General features: G+C 53.8%; 6 protein-coding genes across 6 annotated transcripts; all 6 read right to left on the bottom strand.

Annotated features, from left to right (window-relative positions):
• Positions 1–850: 850 nt before the first annotated feature.
• CPAR01_04336 (uncharacterized protein) lies at positions 851–1,783 on the bottom strand (the record flags this gene model as incomplete). The annotated part of the gene is made up of 1 exon (XM_060488617.1): positions 851–1,783. One exon carries the CDS (start codon positions 1,781–1,783, stop codon positions 851–853), a length of 933 nt encoding a protein of 310 aa, XP_060352823.1.
• A 317-nt stretch (positions 1,784–2,100) lies between these two features.
• Positions 2,101–2,491, bottom strand: CPAR01_04335 (uncharacterized protein; the record flags this gene model as incomplete). Its single annotated transcript, XM_060488616.1, has 3 exons — positions 2,101–2,235; positions 2,320–2,378; positions 2,434–2,491. 3 exons carry the CDS (start codon positions 2,489–2,491, stop codon positions 2,101–2,103), a joined length of 252 nt encoding a protein of 83 aa, XP_060352822.1.
• A 2,923-nt stretch (positions 2,492–5,414) lies between these two features.
• CPAR01_04334 (uncharacterized protein) lies at positions 5,415–7,556 on the bottom strand (the record flags this gene model as incomplete). Its single annotated transcript, XM_060488615.1, has 1 exon — positions 5,415–7,556. One exon carries the CDS (start codon positions 7,554–7,556, stop codon positions 5,415–5,417), a length of 2,142 nt encoding a protein of 713 aa, XP_060352821.1.
• Positions 7,557–8,165: 609 nt separating this feature from the next.
• On the bottom strand, positions 8,166–9,699 carry CPAR01_04333 (uncharacterized protein; the record flags this gene model as incomplete). Its single annotated transcript, XM_060488614.1, has 2 exons — positions 8,166–9,119; positions 9,181–9,699. The coding sequence occupies 2 exons, from the start codon at positions 9,697–9,699 to the stop codon at positions 8,166–8,168; spliced, it is 1,473 nt and encodes a 490-aa protein (XP_060352820.1).
• A 2,689-nt stretch (positions 9,700–12,388) lies between these two features.
• On the bottom strand, positions 12,389–13,476 carry CPAR01_04332 (cytochrome b-c1 complex subunit Rieske; the record flags this gene model as incomplete). Its single annotated transcript, XM_060488613.1, has 4 exons — positions 12,389–12,570; positions 12,739–12,889; positions 12,967–13,055; positions 13,197–13,476. 4 exons carry the CDS (start codon positions 13,474–13,476, stop codon positions 12,389–12,391), a joined length of 702 nt encoding a protein of 233 aa, XP_060352819.1.
• Positions 13,477–13,981: 505 nt separating this feature from the next.
• Positions 13,982–19,058, bottom strand: CPAR01_04331 (CPSF A subunit region; the record flags this gene model as incomplete). Its single annotated transcript, XM_060488612.1, has 5 exons — positions 13,982–14,305; positions 14,357–17,426; positions 17,551–17,671; positions 18,356–18,607; positions 18,677–19,058. 5 exons carry the CDS (start codon positions 19,056–19,058, stop codon positions 13,982–13,984), a joined length of 4,149 nt encoding a protein of 1,382 aa, XP_060352818.1.
• Between the last annotated feature and the right edge of the window lie 268 nt (positions 19,059–19,326).

Genomic DNA, 19,326 nt, shown 5'->3' with positions numbered 1-19,326 from the left:
ACCAAAGATGGTCAGCAGGTCCACAATGCGAAGCGGCTCATTGTGGTAAAAGCCAAGTCTTACGTCACGGGGTAGCGTCTTAGCGGATGTGCTGTGAAGGTGATACAACTGTTGAGAAGTACGGACGAAGGATAGTCGAGGATTAGGGAACTGTACCAGGGAAATCTGGGACACATTTTTAGGTAATTGTTTGTGGCTACGTGCCTATTTAGTCTTCCGCCTGGGCCGGGGAGTGTGCAACGGGCAGGTCTCGCCGGCGGGGTGAAGCAGTCACGGAGGCCGGTGGAAGCCGATGGTAGGCGGGGCCGGAATTGCCCCGGTTGAACGCGGCCGTGACGCCCGCACCATCTTTCCACCAACTGTGTAGATACTTACCTACCAACTTAGACTACGACACCGCTAAGGTTGTGAACCGGTTCGAGGCGAGGGATTCCCTTGTCTTGGGAGAGTCGGCTGACTTGGCTGATGTTCTGACAGATGGGTTGTGCGGCCTGTGTCATTTTGCAAAAGTTTGGTGTGTGAGGTGTGAGGTGTATGGTGTTGGCTGCGGTGTTCATGCGCCACCAATGATTGCAGTCCAGTACACAGTAGGCACCCAGCCAGAAGAGTTCCCTTTTCTCTTTTCTTGGGCCACGTTGCAGTCTGATTTGTCCATCTCTCGATCTCTTGCAGAGACTCCGATGTTGTATTTTGTTCCTCTTACCATTGAACTCATATCTTCCAATTGACCGGCATCAACTTCTCATCCTGAGCACCCGTATCTTTAGAACATGGCCTTATCTCCCAATCCACGCTCTTAATTAACTTGTATGCACAATAGTTCCTCCCACCGGTGCTCGACATGATAAACTCAACCAAACAAAGTCACCCCTCCACCTTCCAATCCCGTCGCCCCCCTGCTCCGTAACAACCTCACAACCTCACCATGCCCCCTTGCAGCAGCGCACTGCAACGCAGTCTGCCCTCTACCCCCCCATCCAGCCCCAGCCCCAGCCTCGATCTCGGCCCCGGCGCCCAGCAGCGTCTCGCACACCCGCACGTGGCCCCCCTCAGCAGCAGCATGCAGCGCCCTTCCCCCCTTGAACCTGCTCCCTTCGGCGTTGACATCCGCCCCCGCACCTGCAGCGCCTGCAGCTGGCCCCGCCGTAAGGAGCAGCTCGACAAGCCCCGCCCACCCGCCGTAGCTCGCCGCCTGCAGCGCCGTGAACCCTCGATTCCGACACGCCGGCGCGTTCACCTCTGCCCCCCGCCGCTGAATCAGCATCGCCGCCATCTCCTCGAACCCGCCCTCGCACGCTGCCTGGAGCGCCGTCCGACCTGCCGTCGACGCCGGCGGCGCGTTCACGTCCGCGCCGTGGTCCAGCAGCAGCGCGACGGTGTCGTCTAGTCCCGCTGCGCAGGCGCTCTGCAGCGCCGTCATGCCAAAGTACCGCGACGCGGGGACGTTGATATCAGCGCCGTGGGATAGTAGGAGTCTGACGATGGCCAGATCCGGTTTCCCTGCCGCGATCTGCAGCGCGTTCTTGGCGCCGTTGTTGCCGGGCGTGTCGTTGACTTCCGCGCCGGCTGCGAGGAGCGCCGAGACCACGGCGCCGTGGGAGGCTTCGCAGGCGGCTTGGAGGGCTGTGCGGCCGTAGTAGCCCCGCGGCGGGGCGTTAACGTCTGCTCCTGAGGCGAGGGCTGCGTGGACGGCGGGGAGATCGCCTTCGCGGGCGGCACGTTGGAGGGGCGTCCAGCAGTCATCCTCGTCTTGGGAGTCGATGTCTTCTGTGAGATGCTGCATTTTGCGGTGATTTTGTCTACCTCATGTCAGGTAAGTAGACTGGTTCACCTCTCTTTGAAGCTAGTGAGACTGTGGAGAGAACGGAGAGGAGTGAGATGTGAATGCGAGAAAATCCTTCGCCATCTCACCTGCCCCATCAGATCGTTGACGGAAATGCGGCATAATCAAGCCCTACGCGCATCTCTTCGTAACAAAAGCGACAACAGCGACGTCTTAGGCATCACTGAATCAATAGAAATCGACCAAAGTAGAAGCTTGCAAAAAAATCAACGTTTGATTCATGCTAGACTGAAACAATCATGAAAAATGTTGACTAACTAATCATCAGTCTCAGCCTTCTTCTTGCTCTCGCTCTTCTTCTCGGGCTCGCCCTTTTTCGGCTCATTCTTGGACCCCGCCTCGTTCTCATAGCCGCCGCCCTGCTTCTCGTATTCCTTTGCCAGTTTCGCTCCCTAAATAACGAGTCAGTTGATCGCTTCGACAGATATCATGACCAAATTTAGAGCCATGAGGGTCGAGAAAGAGGGTTGATGTACCTTCCATGCGGCCCATTGTCCCTCTCCTCCGCCCGACTTATTAGGTTCTTGCTTGATTTCTGGTCATGGTGTGAACATTGGCAACTTTCCATGAACCTCTCTCGTCTACTCTACCTTCCTTGATCTCCTCTCTCAACTCGGGGTCAGTAGGCTTTCCCTTGGATGAAGGCATCTTGTGTGATGAATATGACAAAAGTTTGCGAGTCGGGTATAAGTACAAAGCTGTAGTATTGCGTAAAATTGGGTAGGATTTCGAGTAAACAGGACTGCATGTGTGAATAAAGGCTTGAATCATTTCCAACTTTAAATGATACCGAGAGTCAACGGCGCTTTGAGAGACGTGCGAAACAGGGATGAACTAGATGATGCTACGAACAATCATCGATGACGCCTACAACGCCAGCCACCCGTACGCTCGGTCGGCCCCGTTAGCGGGATCGGGCGACCCACATACAACCTCCGCGCCGTCCCGAATGACGCTTCCCGGGCCGGTGACCCCATTCGTAAAATTATTCAGAGCTACCTTGCCTTAAGATACTTCAGGTGAGCACAAATAAGATCGTTCTGACTACCAGTTGTATGGAGCAATCCACTTTTCTGTTGCATCCGCCCCGGCGAGCCGCAAATTCTCCAAGCTATTGCTCTTGGCTACAAATCCAGTTCGATGACTTTAAGGCGGGGCATTCCTATTCCACCTGTGTTTGCTTCCCGCTGATTTTCGGAACACCATGCGCAAGCAAGTAGGTTGGATTCAGCATGTCCAAAGAAGTGGCACAGCTTACGGTGCATGTACATGTAAGCGCAACTCGATTGGTGCCTACAAGCGATCCTTTCTGAGTCACCGGGCCGACCAAAAACTGCTGCCTTCTGGAAAATGTGTTGTAGCAGTCCAGCCTTCCAATCAAAATCCTCAACAGTCAAATCGGCAAGGTATTTTACCGACACTTGGAAGACTACAGCTACTTTGCCTTCTTCTCCCTCCCCCCCTTAAATTAAGGCAACTTCAGGTCAATCGCTTTGGTCGATGTCATCTCAATAGCAGAACGCTGACAAGCGCCCGTCCAGTGCGGATGCACGATTTATGCCGTGCCGTATTAGTGCCCAATCGAATATACCTAATACGAAAGCGAAGCAACATCTCCTGTGCCTCCTTGGCGACGTACGCATTCCACGTAGCCATCCAAGAGGCTAAGATCAATACTCACGAGATCCGTTTTGGCGCAGTATCACCTCATCGGGGCCTTCCAATGACCCGGAAACGTGCTTTGCCCTAGCCGTTGAAATGATCAGAGGAAGGCCTGTATAGCATATCGGATATATCTTGGAGCTGACTAATGTCTCGAGAGCAATGCAGGCGGCGTTTTGAGGACTCTGGGTTACACCATGAAAAGACACTTTTGATAAGTGTCATTCGTCTCGGACGCCTTTAAACACATTATTTTACTAAGGAATCAATGTTTGGCTTACGCATTTCTGATGTCAAGAGATAAGTATCTTCCGTTTCAAATATTGTATAGACTCTCTTATCATGCAAGTCATTCTTTCCATGTCCATGAACCGGTCAATCTGTGATTTACATGTGGTGGCCATAAATGTTAAAGCTGAGCGGGTGATCCATTCAGAGGTAAAACATCGGGCAAAGCTTGACATAAAAGCACTAAGTCACAATGATACAACGGCAGTTATGCCATGCATCAAAGATGAAATTCCTAAGGACTTCAATAATCCGCATTGGGAAACCTGCTTTTGCCGCTCTTCAAGTTCTGTTGCCTCGTTGCCAATCGGGCCAGAATACATTACCCCAACCCGCCTCCCGGGGCCAATCCTAAGTCGTAGTTCTCTCGGACTTCTCCTCAATCTACAAGGGCTAGTGTTGGTAATATGCGGCTCTTGGGATCTAATTTTACATTTGATGTGTAAGCCGTAAATGTGCTAGGATTGAGCTCCTTTACTGCTACATCTTATCGCCAGAGTCGTAAGTGTAGCAAGACCTGTCGAGAAGGACGGGCTGAACATCTCAGGGTTTAACGGAAGATCCGACATGACCAACTCATTTTCCCCTGAATTGAAGTCAGCTGCCAATTCGAGAGATGACTAACACAGATTATAGACCGAGTCTGGTGATATGCGATGATTCGCAATGCCTGCACAGGTTGTGCATTGGCACTCTTATGGGATGAGATGCTGAATATCTGCGAGATTTTTCCTCGTGTGGAAGGCAAGTAATAAATTGAATATAAATACTTATTGTTCCATCTTCCGGTATTCTCTGAAAGCTCGTCTGTATGGCGTCCGCCCCGGAAATCAAACGGCTCTTCTCTGAATTATCACCCACAACCTCAAACAATTATTATTCGAAAATCAAATTGGATTAATCGCGGACTATTGATGTCTGCATTTGTGACATCATGTCAAGTAGAACTACCAATGTTACGTCAGTATACATAATGCAAGCTTTGTTATGATAGTCAACTCGTGGACCGGTGCTAAGTACCTATTATAGCGACCACAGACCCTTTCCTTCCACGCTCTTCTCTTTTCCCACTGTTACGACGTCAGCTACCGCTGCCACTGATGAAGAGAAACAGTCTTGTATGTTGAGCAGATTTATCGATGAGCCACAGCAGGATGGGAATCGACTAGTTGCACTGCCTGATCGAACACACGATACTCGCGAAGCACAACAAACACACGAAGGAAGGGTCTCGAGCAAAATCACCGTTTTCGATACGCGGTTCAGCGATACATAGCCAAATATTTCTCATCCAAGACATTATACGATTCAGACATATTTCAAGTGAGCCTTTCAGTATACTTAGCTTTAGTATGCCGTATCTAGATACGTGATTGTCTAACGTTCTCGGGAAAGTACTCGCCCGCCGAGACCATCAAGGTAACACTCATGACAGAAAAGATCTGTGCAGATGGTGAAGTGTTTAATTACCTCAAACTACTGCTTCTTTCGTCACGGCTCATCTATGTACGGCATCATACTCATCTCCTAAAACCCTTTTCCTGTTTTCAAGTCCGTATTCCTTTCGTACCATCACAAAGCCCACGATGAGCGGCCACTGTAATCGATCCCTCCATCCCTCTCAATGAATAGACACAGCCTCAAACTCCTCAACACCTTCAACGGCCTCCCCATCCATGATACCATACACGTACGCTGCTCCCACAATCCTCCTCATCCCCTCCCTCTCACCACTCTTCCTCAACACAAAAGGCGCGTTACACCCCTTCATAACCCACACCTCGTCGCCCGCCTCGCTCCCCTCCGGCACCATGGCAACATACTTGCCGCCCTTGGCCAACACCAAATCCAGTGCCGCACGCATCGGGAAGATGCGGTTAATCAGCACCTGCGCCGCCGCCTCCAGAGCCTCGTTGGCTTCCTCCGCGGTGCAGCCGGACATCATGATCTCCTTTCGCAGGATATCCCGCTCCGGCCGCGCGGCGTCGAGGTCGTCCTCCTCGACGGCGGTGCAGAAGCGCCATGCCAGCTTCAGCGTTGTGGCAGGGATCTCGTCCTCTTCGCTTCCCTCCCCCTCGGTGCGGAAGAAAGTCAGCGCGCGGAGAATGGCTTCGAGACCGCTCTCGCCTGTCGGGTACTTTGAGTCCTCGAAGCCGGGAATGTTGGACAGCAGCTGCGAGAGCGTCACCATGTCGCGCTTCACCCACAGGGACGGGTGATCAGCATGCAAATGCGCCGCGCGCGGCACGCCGCTCATGTGCTCAATCGTGTCGACCTTGATACCCTTGAGAAGCAACTCGTCCTCCTCGGCATTCGGATCAAACCCGAAATCAAAGTCAGTCTCGCCCGCGGCCTCGGACTCAGCCGCGTCCGCGACCGTCATGCGCCGCCAGGGTCGACGGAAGTCAGGCAGCCAAGAAGGGAAGTTCGCCGTCGCGCCGTTGTGCTTCTCTGCGATGCCGGCGTGGTCGAGGAGTTCTTCGCTAAAGGGCTCGTGGAGGAGGGTACGGCCGAAGCGGAGGGCCGTCTGCTCAAAGGTGGCGGAGTAATCCGGGCGGAACTCCTCTCTGTCGCCGTCGAGGGCGAGACCGAGGAGCGCAAAGTAGAGGTCGCGCGGGTCCGTTGCGTCGACTTCGCGGAAGGACATGAGGAGGTTGAGTAGGTCTGTTGAGCGCTTTCCGCCGTCGTCGTCGTCCTCATCTTCTGATTCCCATTCGCCTTCGTCGCCGTGGGCTCCCTCTTCGTGGTCGTGGTCGTGGTCGTGGTCGCAGTCGTCGCCGTGTTCATGGCCATGATCGTGATCGTGGTGATCATCATCATCATGTCCATCCCCACCACAACATCCACCACCATGCTCGTGCCCCCCTTCATGCTCATGAGACCTCGTGTTACCCCTCATAGCACCAAGCTGATAAAACCGCAACCTCTGCGCCATATTCGCCATCAACTCCGCAGCGCTCTCAATCTCCTCCCCCTTGGCATCCACCAACGGCCAGGGCGGGTTCTCCGGCTCCTCGAGCGCAATCGTCCCCGGCCACAGCTGCGACCAGTTTACCGTCTTCTCACCACACATCATCATTACGTCCCGCGCCAAGATGAACTCCTGCACGATCCACACCCTGCGGAACCAAGCGCGGTTCCAGAACCGCGAGACGCTCAACCACTTATCGGCGCCCACGGGAGGCAGCTCCGCACCAGCACCAGTCGGCGCATCGGGGATCGGTGCACCTAAAAGGTCCTCTGCAAATGCGCGCGCGCCGGCGTTCAGCGGGTCGGGGATGTGGACGCGCCAGTAACGCTCGATAAGCTCCATTGCCTCGCTGCTGCCGTCGGCCTCTTCACCGAGGTAGGCGAGCACCCTCTGCGCGCTGAGATAGATGTCGTGCATGAGCATGATCTGCGTCTCCTTCTCCTTGCTGTCGGCCTGGTTGATGCACAGCGCATCCGCCCAGACGAGGCGAGCGCGGTCTTCGAGACGCACGCGCTTCAGGCAGAGGTATAGGCTTTCCGTGATGGGAATCTTTGCGCCGGCAGAGGTGGTGATGTGGTGGGGTTTCTCGTTGGAACCCCAGACGTAGGAGATGGCTTCATATGAGTCGGCTGATTCGGGCAGCTCGTGCTCGTGTTTGCTTGCCTCTTCGACGTAAGTGTCGATGGGGCGGGTGATGAGATCGCCTTGGAGGGCGTCGTCGAAGCGGCCTGCTGCAAGGGAGAGGAGGCGGAAGTCCCGCTCCCCGAGGGGAGTGTGCTTGTACTCGGCCATGATGAATCAGGAGGCGCAGATGTCTGAAGCGCTCTCTTTCTTCAAGTTTGGTGAGTACGAATGTGTGGACGTTGAAGTTGAAGGTTTTGGTGGTGACTTTGTGAGTGAGAAAAAATCAGAGTTTGGCGGCGTTTTTGGGTATTGTGGAGTGAGATTGGAGCTGAGATCCAGGAAAACGCCTGCATGAAAATGTCCACATCTGAAAGATTGGATTCTCATTGGCAGCGACCGCTGATCCAAGAACCACGATCTAGAACGAATTTTAAGTTAGCATTGTTGCTTTGCACTAACACATGATTCCGTCGAATTCATTACAATAATTGCGCTTCTCAAGCTTGATCACAACTTTATCACTTTCCAGCCAGAACGGTTGAAGTTGAAATCAACTTCTCAGCTTCACATTCTCGAGTATAATTAGAGCAGCTCCATGAATTTGACAGAGTGGACATAATTAATATCTCACGGATTTTGAAACAAAGCAGATTGATTCATCAGTCATCTCACGTCTAACAACCCGGAGCTGTTATCCCAACATCGATAGCATTCTCGTCTTTCCAACACCTACACATCTTCCCTCTCACTAACCAACACCATACCTTACTCGACCCCTCAAAGTCCCAAAGCAGAGTTGAAAGCATCAGCAGCAGCCTGCCCCTTCAGCCCCTTAGAAGCCGCCTCGCCCTGCTGACAAGCCGCAACAGCAGCCTCATCCGCCTGACACCGGCTCTCCAACTGCCCACAGATGAAACCCGAAATCACACCAATGTTCAACGCACTGCCGTGCTCAAAGTCGCCAGCGGGGGCAAACGAAGCCTCCTTGCGCCCATCAAGACCCTCCGCAAACTCAATACTCGGATCCTGGCACTCGCCAAACTCAAACGCCTGGCGACCCTTCAACAGCGCCGTCGTCGCGATCCTCATCCTCCGCGCACCGCGTGCGTTCAGACCCGACGCGCGACGGAGCTTCGTCTGCGACGAGGCCGCGAGGCAGTCGTCTTCCTGCGCGTCGCAGTCTGAGACGGAGATGTCACCTGATCCAGAGTTCGCGGCGTTTGCGCAGGCGTTGTGCTGGACCGCGCAGGAGCGCTGAAGGGCTGCGCCGGCGTTGAGGAAGGTTGCGCCGTTGACGGAGAAGGGCTTGTCGGCGGAAGGGTCCGAGGTCACAGGCGGGGCGGGGCCGCCGAGGGTGCCGGTGAAGGTTTGGACGTTTGTCGTGCCTGTGGCTGCGTCGGCGGTGCTGTTGTTGGCGTTGGCGTCGGCATTGTTGTTGTTCTTGTTCTTGTTCTTGGACTGGCGACGGGTCATCTCGGAGGCGAAGGCGCCGGTGCCCTCAATATCGCGCTGGGAGAGGATGGTACGGCTCAGGACGCTTTTGTTGCGCGAGCGGCCTGCTTTGCCGGTTGAGTTGGCTCCGCCGGACTTGGCGTTGCCGGCACCTCCAGCAACAGCGGCATCAATCTCCTCTGGGGTGGCGTCCTTGACAATGAGGCTCTGGCTAAAGATGCATCCCTCCGTATCATTGGCATCGTCGCAGGTGTTACCGGCTCCGGTGTTGTCGTTGACCTGCCTATACGTTAGTCTTCTTATCCTATGAGCTTGCACCTTATCGTTGGAAACGACTTACATCACCAGGCTCGAAGGTACCAGCATCAAGTGCAAGCTGCGGATCAGCCCCGATGGCAGAAAGCTGCTTAGCAAGCTCAAGTGTAATAGCCTTATTCGTCTTAGCTGCCCCATCCGAAGCCGGATCCTGATGCTGGCTCAGCGCCGCAATCTCGGGGTTCGCGGCCGTCTCGCTGCACAGCACGCTCTTGAGCCCGACTTTGCCCGTATTACGCTCCACGGCGCGGAAGACGAGCGCGCTCGCCATGCCGTCGACGTCGCCCGCGGCCTTGGCCGTGGTGAAGGCCGAGTCGGCCGTCGTCTGGTGCAGGCAGTCGAGGTTGGTGACGTCGCCCGCGCCCGCGGCGGCGGCGGCGTTGCCGAGGAGGCCAAAGACTGCGTCTTGGATGTTGTTCGGGTTGTCTTGCTTCAGGAGGGCGTTGACGGCACGGAGGTACTTCTCGTGGGAATGCTCTTGGGGCACTTCTGCGGCGGCGAAGGCGACGAAGGCCGCGAGGGCAATGGAGGTTTGGAACTTCATTCTTGCGAAGGTTTTCGAAAGAAGACTCTCGTTTACAGATTTTGTTCGAGAAGGTAGAGTGTATATAAGGATTTAAAATGTTCAAAAGAAGGGCCGGCCCAAGAGAACACTTAATGGACAAAGAGCCTAGGAAAAATAAAATGAATGATTTGATAGAAATACAGAAAGTTTCCAGAACTGAAACGAAAGAGAAGGAAAACGGTGATGGCTTGGAAGACAGAAAACAATCTCTTTCCTCAACCGTGGAGCAAGAAGAGCAGGCGCCGAGTTATATACAACATGCTCGCGGCAACCCCATCAACTACACCAGGGGAGGGGTAGACAAGTCTCAGAGCCCACCAACATCTTGGGTTCGTCTCATGGCCGCGACGTTGAATCCTTCCCCTGAGGAACCCGCTTGGGAAAACCAACGCGTCGATCAACGTAACGTTGGTACGGTTGACGCTGCCGGGCTCGATGATGCGTCCTTGCTTGGCAGAATCGTCAACAAGAGAACCCAGAACGGAGGCGCTGGGGTGGAGTAAGGGGAACCGTCGGCTGGACTGCCCTCCGATACGGTTTGGCCACGACAGTGAATAGACTGGGGATAGGAGACATGGCGACCGTTCGACGTGTGCGAGCCAAGAGTTCATCCCGTTCCGGAGAGACGGGGCGGCGTGCCATGCGGCTCATGGCCCATGGTAGCGTACGGCTCGATCTGTTTCGGAAACTGAGCCGAGACTCGAGCAGGACTGTTGCGTAGAAGTGACGGGACTGTCGAAGAGAATTGGCAAGGATAGAGGAGATAATAATAACCGGGCCTCGTTCTCTGCAAGGGTCTTGGTGGAGGCAACTCAACGAATGCGATTGACAATGCTGCCCAAGTCTCGATCCGACTCAAGCTGGAGGATGCGCTCGAGCACATCGGCCATCGTGCTATAATTTCTCCCTCTGCCGAAAGCCGCATGACCAAAACCATCACTCGATGAATTTCGGTACCGCTCTTCCGGCCAACTCACTCGGTATTTGCCTCTGCCATTCCGCTGTGTCCAATATCAAACTCAAAAGGAGCCTCATCGCCAGATCGCCGTCCAAGAGATGGCCCCGGCTGTCCCCAATCGGCCTCCACCGACCCCTGGTCCATGGAGGGGGATGCTGAAGTTGAGCAGAGTTTGAGGATCTTGCAAATCAGACGGCACCCGTCGCGGAACAGCGTCTCATCCACTCTTTTCCTGCCGTCTTTCTGTGTGGCCTAATTGGCTCGACCATGTTCTGTTTGGCAGGAGTGTGGAGACTCGGAGCCGCAGGGGCACGGGCCGGGGGTAATGGCCCCCGTCCAACTCTCAACCTGCCAACTTTTTCGACATCTGTTCATGCTGACCTTTCTCGCTTGCCAAGGTGATATGCTGTTATTGTTATCGCTTCCAAGTCGGACTTTGCGATACCAAGATCGATCAGCCACCTGCCGTCCCATGTTTTATCGTGGCCTGAACTTTGAAGGGCACCTAGATCTGCCTTAGCTTAGTACCTTTACTATAGACGCCATCATTACCGGATGTTCTGTCCGATTTATGCCTGGCGAAAAGTGTCATCTCATCAAGTCGGCAAAATACGTCGATCTGTATATGCCACCTGCTCTCAAGGTTCAACCGGACCAGAGTCAATGACCAATGGCGGCACCCGTGCCTTTGAAAGTTCGAATATGAAGCGGCCTTCCCTTTGCCTCGATTTTTAACTCCTGGGTTGTATACGACTTTACGCGTCTTGCGAGAGAACCACCTCGTCGTATCTACCTCTTGAGCCATGATGCAAAACATGAATGCAGACGAATTTTCCTCTCCCCCGTCATCCCTTGTCAGTCCTTGCCGTGGTCACCGCATACCACAATAAAAGCCCAGCGTGAGCTTCCAGGTCAATGATCAGACAGTCATCCCACCCTCAACTGAGGGCAAGGCATTGTTTATCATGCGCCGTACGATTTCCCGTCTCCGGAAATGCCCAGACCGCTATCTGCCGAAAAGGTGTGGCACCCATCCACGCGGGAATCGACTGTGCTATGTGATAACAGTCTCGATAGTGGGATGCCGGCTCTCAAACCAGTCACACCCGGGATCCTCGCTCCGAACCAACGCTGACTTGTCACATGAACACGGCCCAGTCTGATCGCCCCCCGTCACATTTGTTCCGAACCGTGATCTCTCCAAACTCTCATAAGACGACGTCCGGGCTCCGGCCGGTCACTTGACGACTGCGACGTCGTCCACTTGATGCCGTCTCTGAATTTCGGTGCCGGGATATTGGTATTTCGAATCATGGATTCGTGATTATTTCGGTGCCTCGGCTTCTTCTGTAATATCAGTTACCTGCAACATCACATTTACCTGGCCAACGCCTGCATGTTGTAAAGTTGCGAAGACTTGCTTGTTCCTGGACGCTCATTGACTTTTGTACATTTGGCATTATTGCCCTAGGGACACGTCTAAGAAAAAAGAAAATGGACACCTCTCTCTCGTCTTGTAGGAACCCAAACCAGCACCAGCTCGGTCTCCGATGCAAAAGAAAAATGTTGTTCTAGTAGTTTGTTGTTGCCATCATTTCTGCCAAAAGCCCTCCCGCTTCCCTCGAAGGAATAGAGGGGGGTTTTCTGGCCTCCTTTCGTACTCTCTCTCCCGCTGCCGTTCGTCTTAAATACTCATACAGGTGATCCCGCTTAACCAATGACCAGCTTGCCTTCCTCGGGGAAGTCGTACTCGGGGATCTCGAGGTTGAGGGGAGCGGGTCCCTTTCTGATACGGCCGGAAATATCGTAGTGAGAGCCGTGGCAGGGGCAGAACCAACCGCCAAAGTCACCGGCCTCGCCAATGGGGACACATCCCAAGTGTGTGCAGACACCTAGGAGACGAATTATTAGCTCACGTGCGCCGATTCGGGGGTTGTGTTTTGGTTTGCGGTTGCTGAAGAGACTTTCGATCCTTCATCTCCAGCACTAACTAGCTGCCGAAAGGCCGCAATATCTCGCCACCAAAACAATTGAATCGATTGTCGTCAAAAGATACGTACCCAACATGATGAGCCATTCGGGGGTCTTGACACGGTCGTCGTCCTTCTGGGGGTCACGGAGGGAGGAAACGGAGACCTTGTTGGCCTCGTCGATCTCGGACTGGGTGCGGTGGCGGATGAAGACGGGCTTGCCTCTCCACTTGATAATGACCTGTCATCCAGAAATATCAGTACGGCCGTCTCAATGTTGCGTGCCGCCGCTCGGCTTATTCAATCGGGCCAACTCACGTTCTTGCCCTCGGGGATGGTGCTGAGGTCAACCTCAACCTTGGCCATGGCCAAAACATCGGCGGAAGCGGACATGTTGACGAGGAATTCTGCAATTGACACCAATCCATCAGCCATTGTTTCCTTTTGGTTTTGTTTTCCGCCATTCCCATTGTCCCGTATCGTTGTGCAAAATCTCGGTTTCCGTATCTGGATTTATTTCGGGGCAACGGAAGGAGGTAATTCCCTACCCTGAACGGTGGACTTCGCGCCGGCGGCGGTGATGGCGCCCATGGTGCCGACCATGAAGTATCCGAAAAGCTGGTTGGTGCCGGCAGAGCCCTTGCTCATGTACTTGCTGAAGTCGGGGATGCTGCTGCCCTTCTGGGCGCCCTTGAAGGGGCTCGAGTAGCTCGTGGCGGTCGAGTCGTTCCGGGCGGCCGAGGTGCTGAGCGCGCGCGCAGCCGTCGACGGGCTGGTGCGCGCGATTTGCCGCAGGCAGGTGCGGGAAACGTGTGCGAGAGGCGCCATCTCGTAAATCGGAGGAGGAGAGGAGAGGGTTTGCGGCGGCAAGAGGTTGTTGCGAAATGCAATTGGGGAGAGGGATGACGTTCAGTAGGAGAGCGTCTTTTTTCGTGATGCCCGTGGTTTGAGGATTGCCGAAAGCTTTCTGGCTGGTCGCCTCAGGCAGAAGGTTCTGAAATTGGTGCTTGTTGATTGGTTGGTGGGTTCAGCTGGGACCCGGCCCTTTCCGGAGTGGCACGAGTGATGACTGCGACGATGTGGATAGATGCAAATCCCCCATTAGGAAAATCAACATGGAGACAAATTCCTATCTTGTTCATCCCCAGATAGAGGATTATGATTTGTATGTCTTCCACCACATCAATTTGTGAGGCAAGAGGATAGAATCTCTGTCACCATCCAGGAAATGTCTTGCTTTGCACTGTCTTTACTTTTAGCCGCGGGCGTCATTCATTTAGGTCCATTCGCCCAACTCCCCGTTTCTAAATATCCTACATCATCCTATGCTGCTTTAATGCATGCGCTTCAACTCTTCTACCAAGTTGCGCATATTCTCAACCGTCGGCCCAAGTCCTGCAACGACGGCCTCCTGTTTAGCCTCATCCAAGTCTAAAAACCGCTCAATCAGCTCCCCATCGACAAAGCGGAAGGGCGCATCTGCCGCGCGCTTTGCGTTCCGGAAACCTCGCCATGACATGAATGAGAGCCCGGCACCCGGCGCATTGTCAGCTTGACCCAGTGTCTTGACCACTCCGGCCAAGTTCTCTTGAAATTGCAATAGTAGACTTTGGTGCTCTGGCCTGATGTCGGCAAAGACATACACCGATCCTTCAACCTAGGCAAATGTTAGCAACCGTTTAGCATGGCCGGGCGAAAGTCCACTTACTGTTGCGAGGAACGCCTTTGGCACGATCGGGTCGTTCTCATTCGGAACAATGTCGAGTGATCGAATCTTGTTCACTTGCTCTCCGAGGTGGAATTCACTAATGACTTCCATCTGCTTCTGGTCATGCTCTGTCGGCGCGTTGGGGTTCCTACACAGTACCATGAGATTGCCTTGCGCATCGGACTCGAGCCACGAATGCTCTTCCAAGTGACATACTGACGTGGCCCAAATGTACTGAAAGTGACGAGCGCGCTCTACAAGCTTGGCTTTGTCCCCATCTTGTGCCGGGATGAACTCGACTAGGGTCATCGACTGCATGAGATCAGCGACCCCAATCATGTTGCCATTGACATCAATGTCAACCGGGAATGTTGAAGGGCGGAAAGTAGCCAGCTTGCGGAGTGCTCCAGATGTGCTCGACTCTTCGGCGTAGTCGTAGACCACTACCGTCTTGCTTAATCCAGCGACAATCTTGTCGCCCATCACTCCAAGACTGCGACACGCGCCCTTAAGCGCGTGGCTGACTATCAAATAGGGGTTCTTGTCAGAATCAACGCCCAACACCAGAATCCGACCCTTGATATCGCTGTTCTCATCAACCTCCGGGTCTGCCAGATAACTTGTTCCGATAATGAATCGTTCGGCAGGCTGCCCCATACTGTCGGGCAACTCTGCTCTGATGACGCTTTCGACCATTTCGGCTGATGTGGAGCCATCCAGGTGGAATGCCTTGCCAACAACGCCAAGAACCACCTCGTCGACCAGCTGGAATGAGCTTGATACCGCCTCTTCATTGTTGATGAGTTCTCTTCGAATGGTGCCTATGCCAAAAGCACGGAGTGCTGGCGAATAAGCCACTCTTCGAACCGTCTCGCGTAGAGGAAGGGGGTTGACATGCGTTCTCCTTTCCGCATCGATGTGGGCGATCCGTACGTTACGATCCGTGGCGAGGAAGATGGCATCTGGGAAGGCTTCAGAGTCGAAGGGGGCGATATAGGTCACGTCTTCTGCAGTTGCCGCCGAGTAGATGATTCTTCCTTCTGAGCTGTAGATCAGACTAGAGTGCTCGGTCGTAGCAAATACATTGCTGATGCCTTCGTCGTCTGGTCTTGGAAGAACGTGTAGCCCAGCTTGTTTGCTACCCAAGGTGACGCTTTTGCGACTTGACAAGGAGAAGTCATCTTTCGACACGTTGAACGACACAACCTGACCATCTTCCATAGCGACGAACAGCGTTGGGCCGAGAAGGTGTGGTGGGTGCAATTGCACAAGAACCATGTCTCTAGGAACCGAGACGCTGTCATCGGTTTGCTTGATGGTTTCACCCTGAAGGGCGTTGAGCGTGCGGAGGTCAATTATGGACACAGAACCCGTTGCCCAGAAACCTACCACGCCGACATGGTCGAGATCGCTGGCTGCATGTACGCAAGAAATTTGGTCTTCCTCGCCTCCAACGCCGCGGCCCAAGACTTGCTCTTGAGCTGCCAAGTTATCGACCAAGTTCAATGACACCAGAGAGGTGCCGTTGATAGACAGCAAAACCCATTTGCTGTTGGCAGAGGCATTGACAATGGTCTTGCCATCTGGTACCGACCAACTGTTCAGAGTAACGCCGCTCTCCAGATCGAGCAGAGTCACGATTGCTGCGGTGACCTGAAGTAATTGACCACTGGGCAATGTTTTTGCGATTAGAGTAGGCTGGTCCAAATTGAGCCCGTGAAACTCAAACACTTCTTCAATACCACCCTCGGCATCAAAGCTGAAAACTCTGGTTTCCGTCATGAAAGAAACCACGAGAGTGTCAACTTTTTCAGAGCCGTGCGACTGTAGACTGAAGAGACCTCGGGCATCCTGCAGGTCTTCCAGAACACCAATATCTTCCAGTCCGACACTGCTTCGAATACTCCGTAGACTGCCGTTTTGATGGACACCACAGCCGGCGACGATGCGAGCTTGGCCTGACGAGAAGGCGTTGCCAATCTGGCTGTCTCCAGCGTTTCCCAAATCCATGATGGCGAAGTCGAGAATAGGTGCAATGTTGGGAATGGTCTGCACAAGCTTCGTCGACAATTCTTCGAGATCTACCTGTAGTAGTTGCGAGTCGCCGTAGTGAGAGCCCAGGAAAAGCATGCCGTCTCCCACATACACTAGACACGATGCGCGAGACGTTACTCCGAGTGTTCTAACAGTCATGCCGAGAACCACAACACCTTCGGTCTCAATCGTCAGAAGGTGGAGATTGCCATAGTCATCAGAAAGGAAAAAGTTTGTGTCATCATAGGCAGCCCATGCCACGAATATGGCGGGACTTGCCATTGGACTTTCCACGACAGACTGCGTCAAGGTATCGACGTAAACCAGCAGAGTTTCGCCAACGACAATCAAGCCACCTAATTGTGCCTTGGCCGCTGAAGTGTCTCTTTTGTGGTATCGCTTGACTTCATCCTCGATGATATTCACAGGAATGAGGATACGGGCATAAGGGTCCTTGATCTCGATGTCGATATCTCTGTTGCGTTCTGGGTCGAACCTCGAGACAGCTGTGTTCTTATCGTCCGTCATGAGTCTGTATATGGCGAGTCTCGCATCCTCTTTATCGATCTTGGACTGGTACAGGAAGGCGACGGTGGGATGACCAGTCTCGGTGGGTACAAAGATGCTCGCCTTCATGAAAAGCTCGGAGAGGCGGACTTGTTCCCATGCATCGTCAAGGCGAGCGAGCTGTCCTTTCCTAGTTCCCAAGCGCATGACGTTCATGACACCCTCCCATAAGTGCATAGCCATGAACCTGCCTGTCGGATCGACTAGGCACTTGTCCTGGCTCTGAGCTTCGCGCATGTGAGGCTCGGCGGTATCCTCGACGACCTGCTCCGTGTGTAGCCTCTGTGTGGCGGAGTCCCATCTCGCCGTAAAGTATTGGAATCGATCGGTACCGACGAAGAGCAGGTCAGCTTTACTGTCCCTGGGTCGCAGGCGCTGAAGGAGGAGGATGGTGCCGTAGACTGCGGCAGAGCCGAGCAAGTACATATCGGTGGGCGTGATGCGCCATACTTCGAGTCTGTTTGATCGGCTTGGAGCTTGTCAGTACGAGGCGATTAAGGTCCAAACTTTGCTTCTCTTTTTGAGTGTGGCAAGTTGGAAACAGGCAAATGGTGTAGGTAGGGAGGGGCAGTACAGCAGGGGAGCAGACTCACGCTACCACCAAGCTCTCGCTTTCATCTTCCTCAGACAGGCGTATCCTGATGGCCTGGCGTATGCTGCTTGGTCTATGGATGGGCGCGATGTACGACATGGTGCCGGTCTGTGAGGTGTGAGCTGCAGCTATGTCAGGTAGGAGCTCTGATCCCACGCGATGGCAGCCATGGACAAAAGAGACGTCGTGGGGAAGAGTTTCGATTCAGTCGGTGCTCTTCCTGACGTCGGAGTTTAGCAGTGCAGGTCCGGGCCCCTCCAAAGCAGCAGTGAACGGCAAGTTCGATTTCATCATCAATTCCAGCGCTGACAGCGAGAAGGAGGTGGGGCCGTGAGCTTCGGCAGCCCGTAGGTGCAGGGGCCACATGCCGCCCGACCTTCCACTGTCTGTCACCGCAGTGCTGCACCTCACTAAAAAGAACTTTGGGCAACCTGAGATGGAAGACGGGAGTCTGGCGAGGTGTTTCATACGTAATCCACACTGTCCGGATACCCGGCCGAAGTGTTGAGCCGGACAGTGAACTTCACAGTGTTTCCGCCGACGAGAGGTCCCTGCACGTTCTATCGGGGAGGCCCAGCAGGGCTGCAGTGTGCATTTGTTTCTTCAGAACAGCAAATTAATACCTTAAACTACGGATGTGTTGCTCTCCGGCCAACCTCGCCTATCAAACCACCCTCTTCGGACTTTATCATAATTCCATAAGATCACAATCAGGAAGAACTCAATCTCGAGCCGCCGTTGGTTCATCCCCTCCGTCTGAGATGTCCAATATCGGATATTCACCGTTCGACCGGCCGCTCATGGACATCGTCGATTGGGAAGCTCCCAGAGCATCGCCCAGTTGATGTGAGGTTCCTCCAAGCCATACTGGCTAAAGTCGATCAGGTGTTCATCGATATCTTTAAATCCAACCTTTTGGTAAAGATGATGGCCAGCTCTTGAAGATTCGAGATAGGCCGGAACGCCCAATCGAATAGCTTCCTGCACTATGGGTGTCATCAACTGCCACCCTGCTCCACGTCTTTGGTGCTTTGGGTCCGTCACCAAGATATGCAAATCTATCGTCTGCGTTAGCTGTCATTTACCTCCGCCACACACACATCAAACGTGCCATATCCACCACTTACAGACGACCTTCTTGCCACCCATCAAACGCTGGCGCATCTCGTCCAAGCCGTAGAACAACTTGTTACACGCCTCCTCGTTACAGCCAGGTCCCCAGACACGTGGTTTTGGCACCGGCAACCCCTCTGAGTACGCATTCCACTTGCTCCAAGCAATAATCGCCTCGTCGCCAGAAAGATCCGTGTCCACCGCTTTGTGGAAGCGCACGGTTGTGTCCTCTCGAAACTGTTTGGCCAGTTCTTCAGCTCGAATCCCCATCATATCCTCCGGCATGGGTCCGGGGAATAGGACTGGATCAAGTGGGCTCCCCGAGAACGCCAGTTTCTCAATCTCGGCGCACCGCCGAAGATCACTCTCCAACACCGGCTGAATTTCGATTGGCATGTTTTCTGAATATGCTGCGCTTCCGAATAGTCTTTATTGAAGGTTGAGCGACGTACTCGAACTTTTTGTCGCGAAGAAGACTTCACCTTTACTTGTACACCTGTACAGACCATGCCGGGTGCCTATTATGCGGGGTTCTTCGGCGTGGGGTCCCTATCCAGGTCTCGGCTCGGAAACCAATCGGTCTGACTCATCAAAGGATTCGTGTTGTTTTTCGTCACCCTATAGATCAGTCTCTCGGTGACCGTCTAGGAAGCTCGTCAACGAG

This window comes from Colletotrichum paranaense (genome assembly GCF_030867605.1).
Source record: "Colletotrichum paranaense strain IMI 384185 chromosome Unknown Scaffold_3.1, whole genome shotgun sequence".
Taxonomy (NCBI): domain Eukaryota; kingdom Fungi; phylum Ascomycota; class Sordariomycetes; order Glomerellales; family Glomerellaceae; genus Colletotrichum; species Colletotrichum paranaense.
This window is presented reverse-complemented; position numbering and strand designations above follow the sequence as displayed.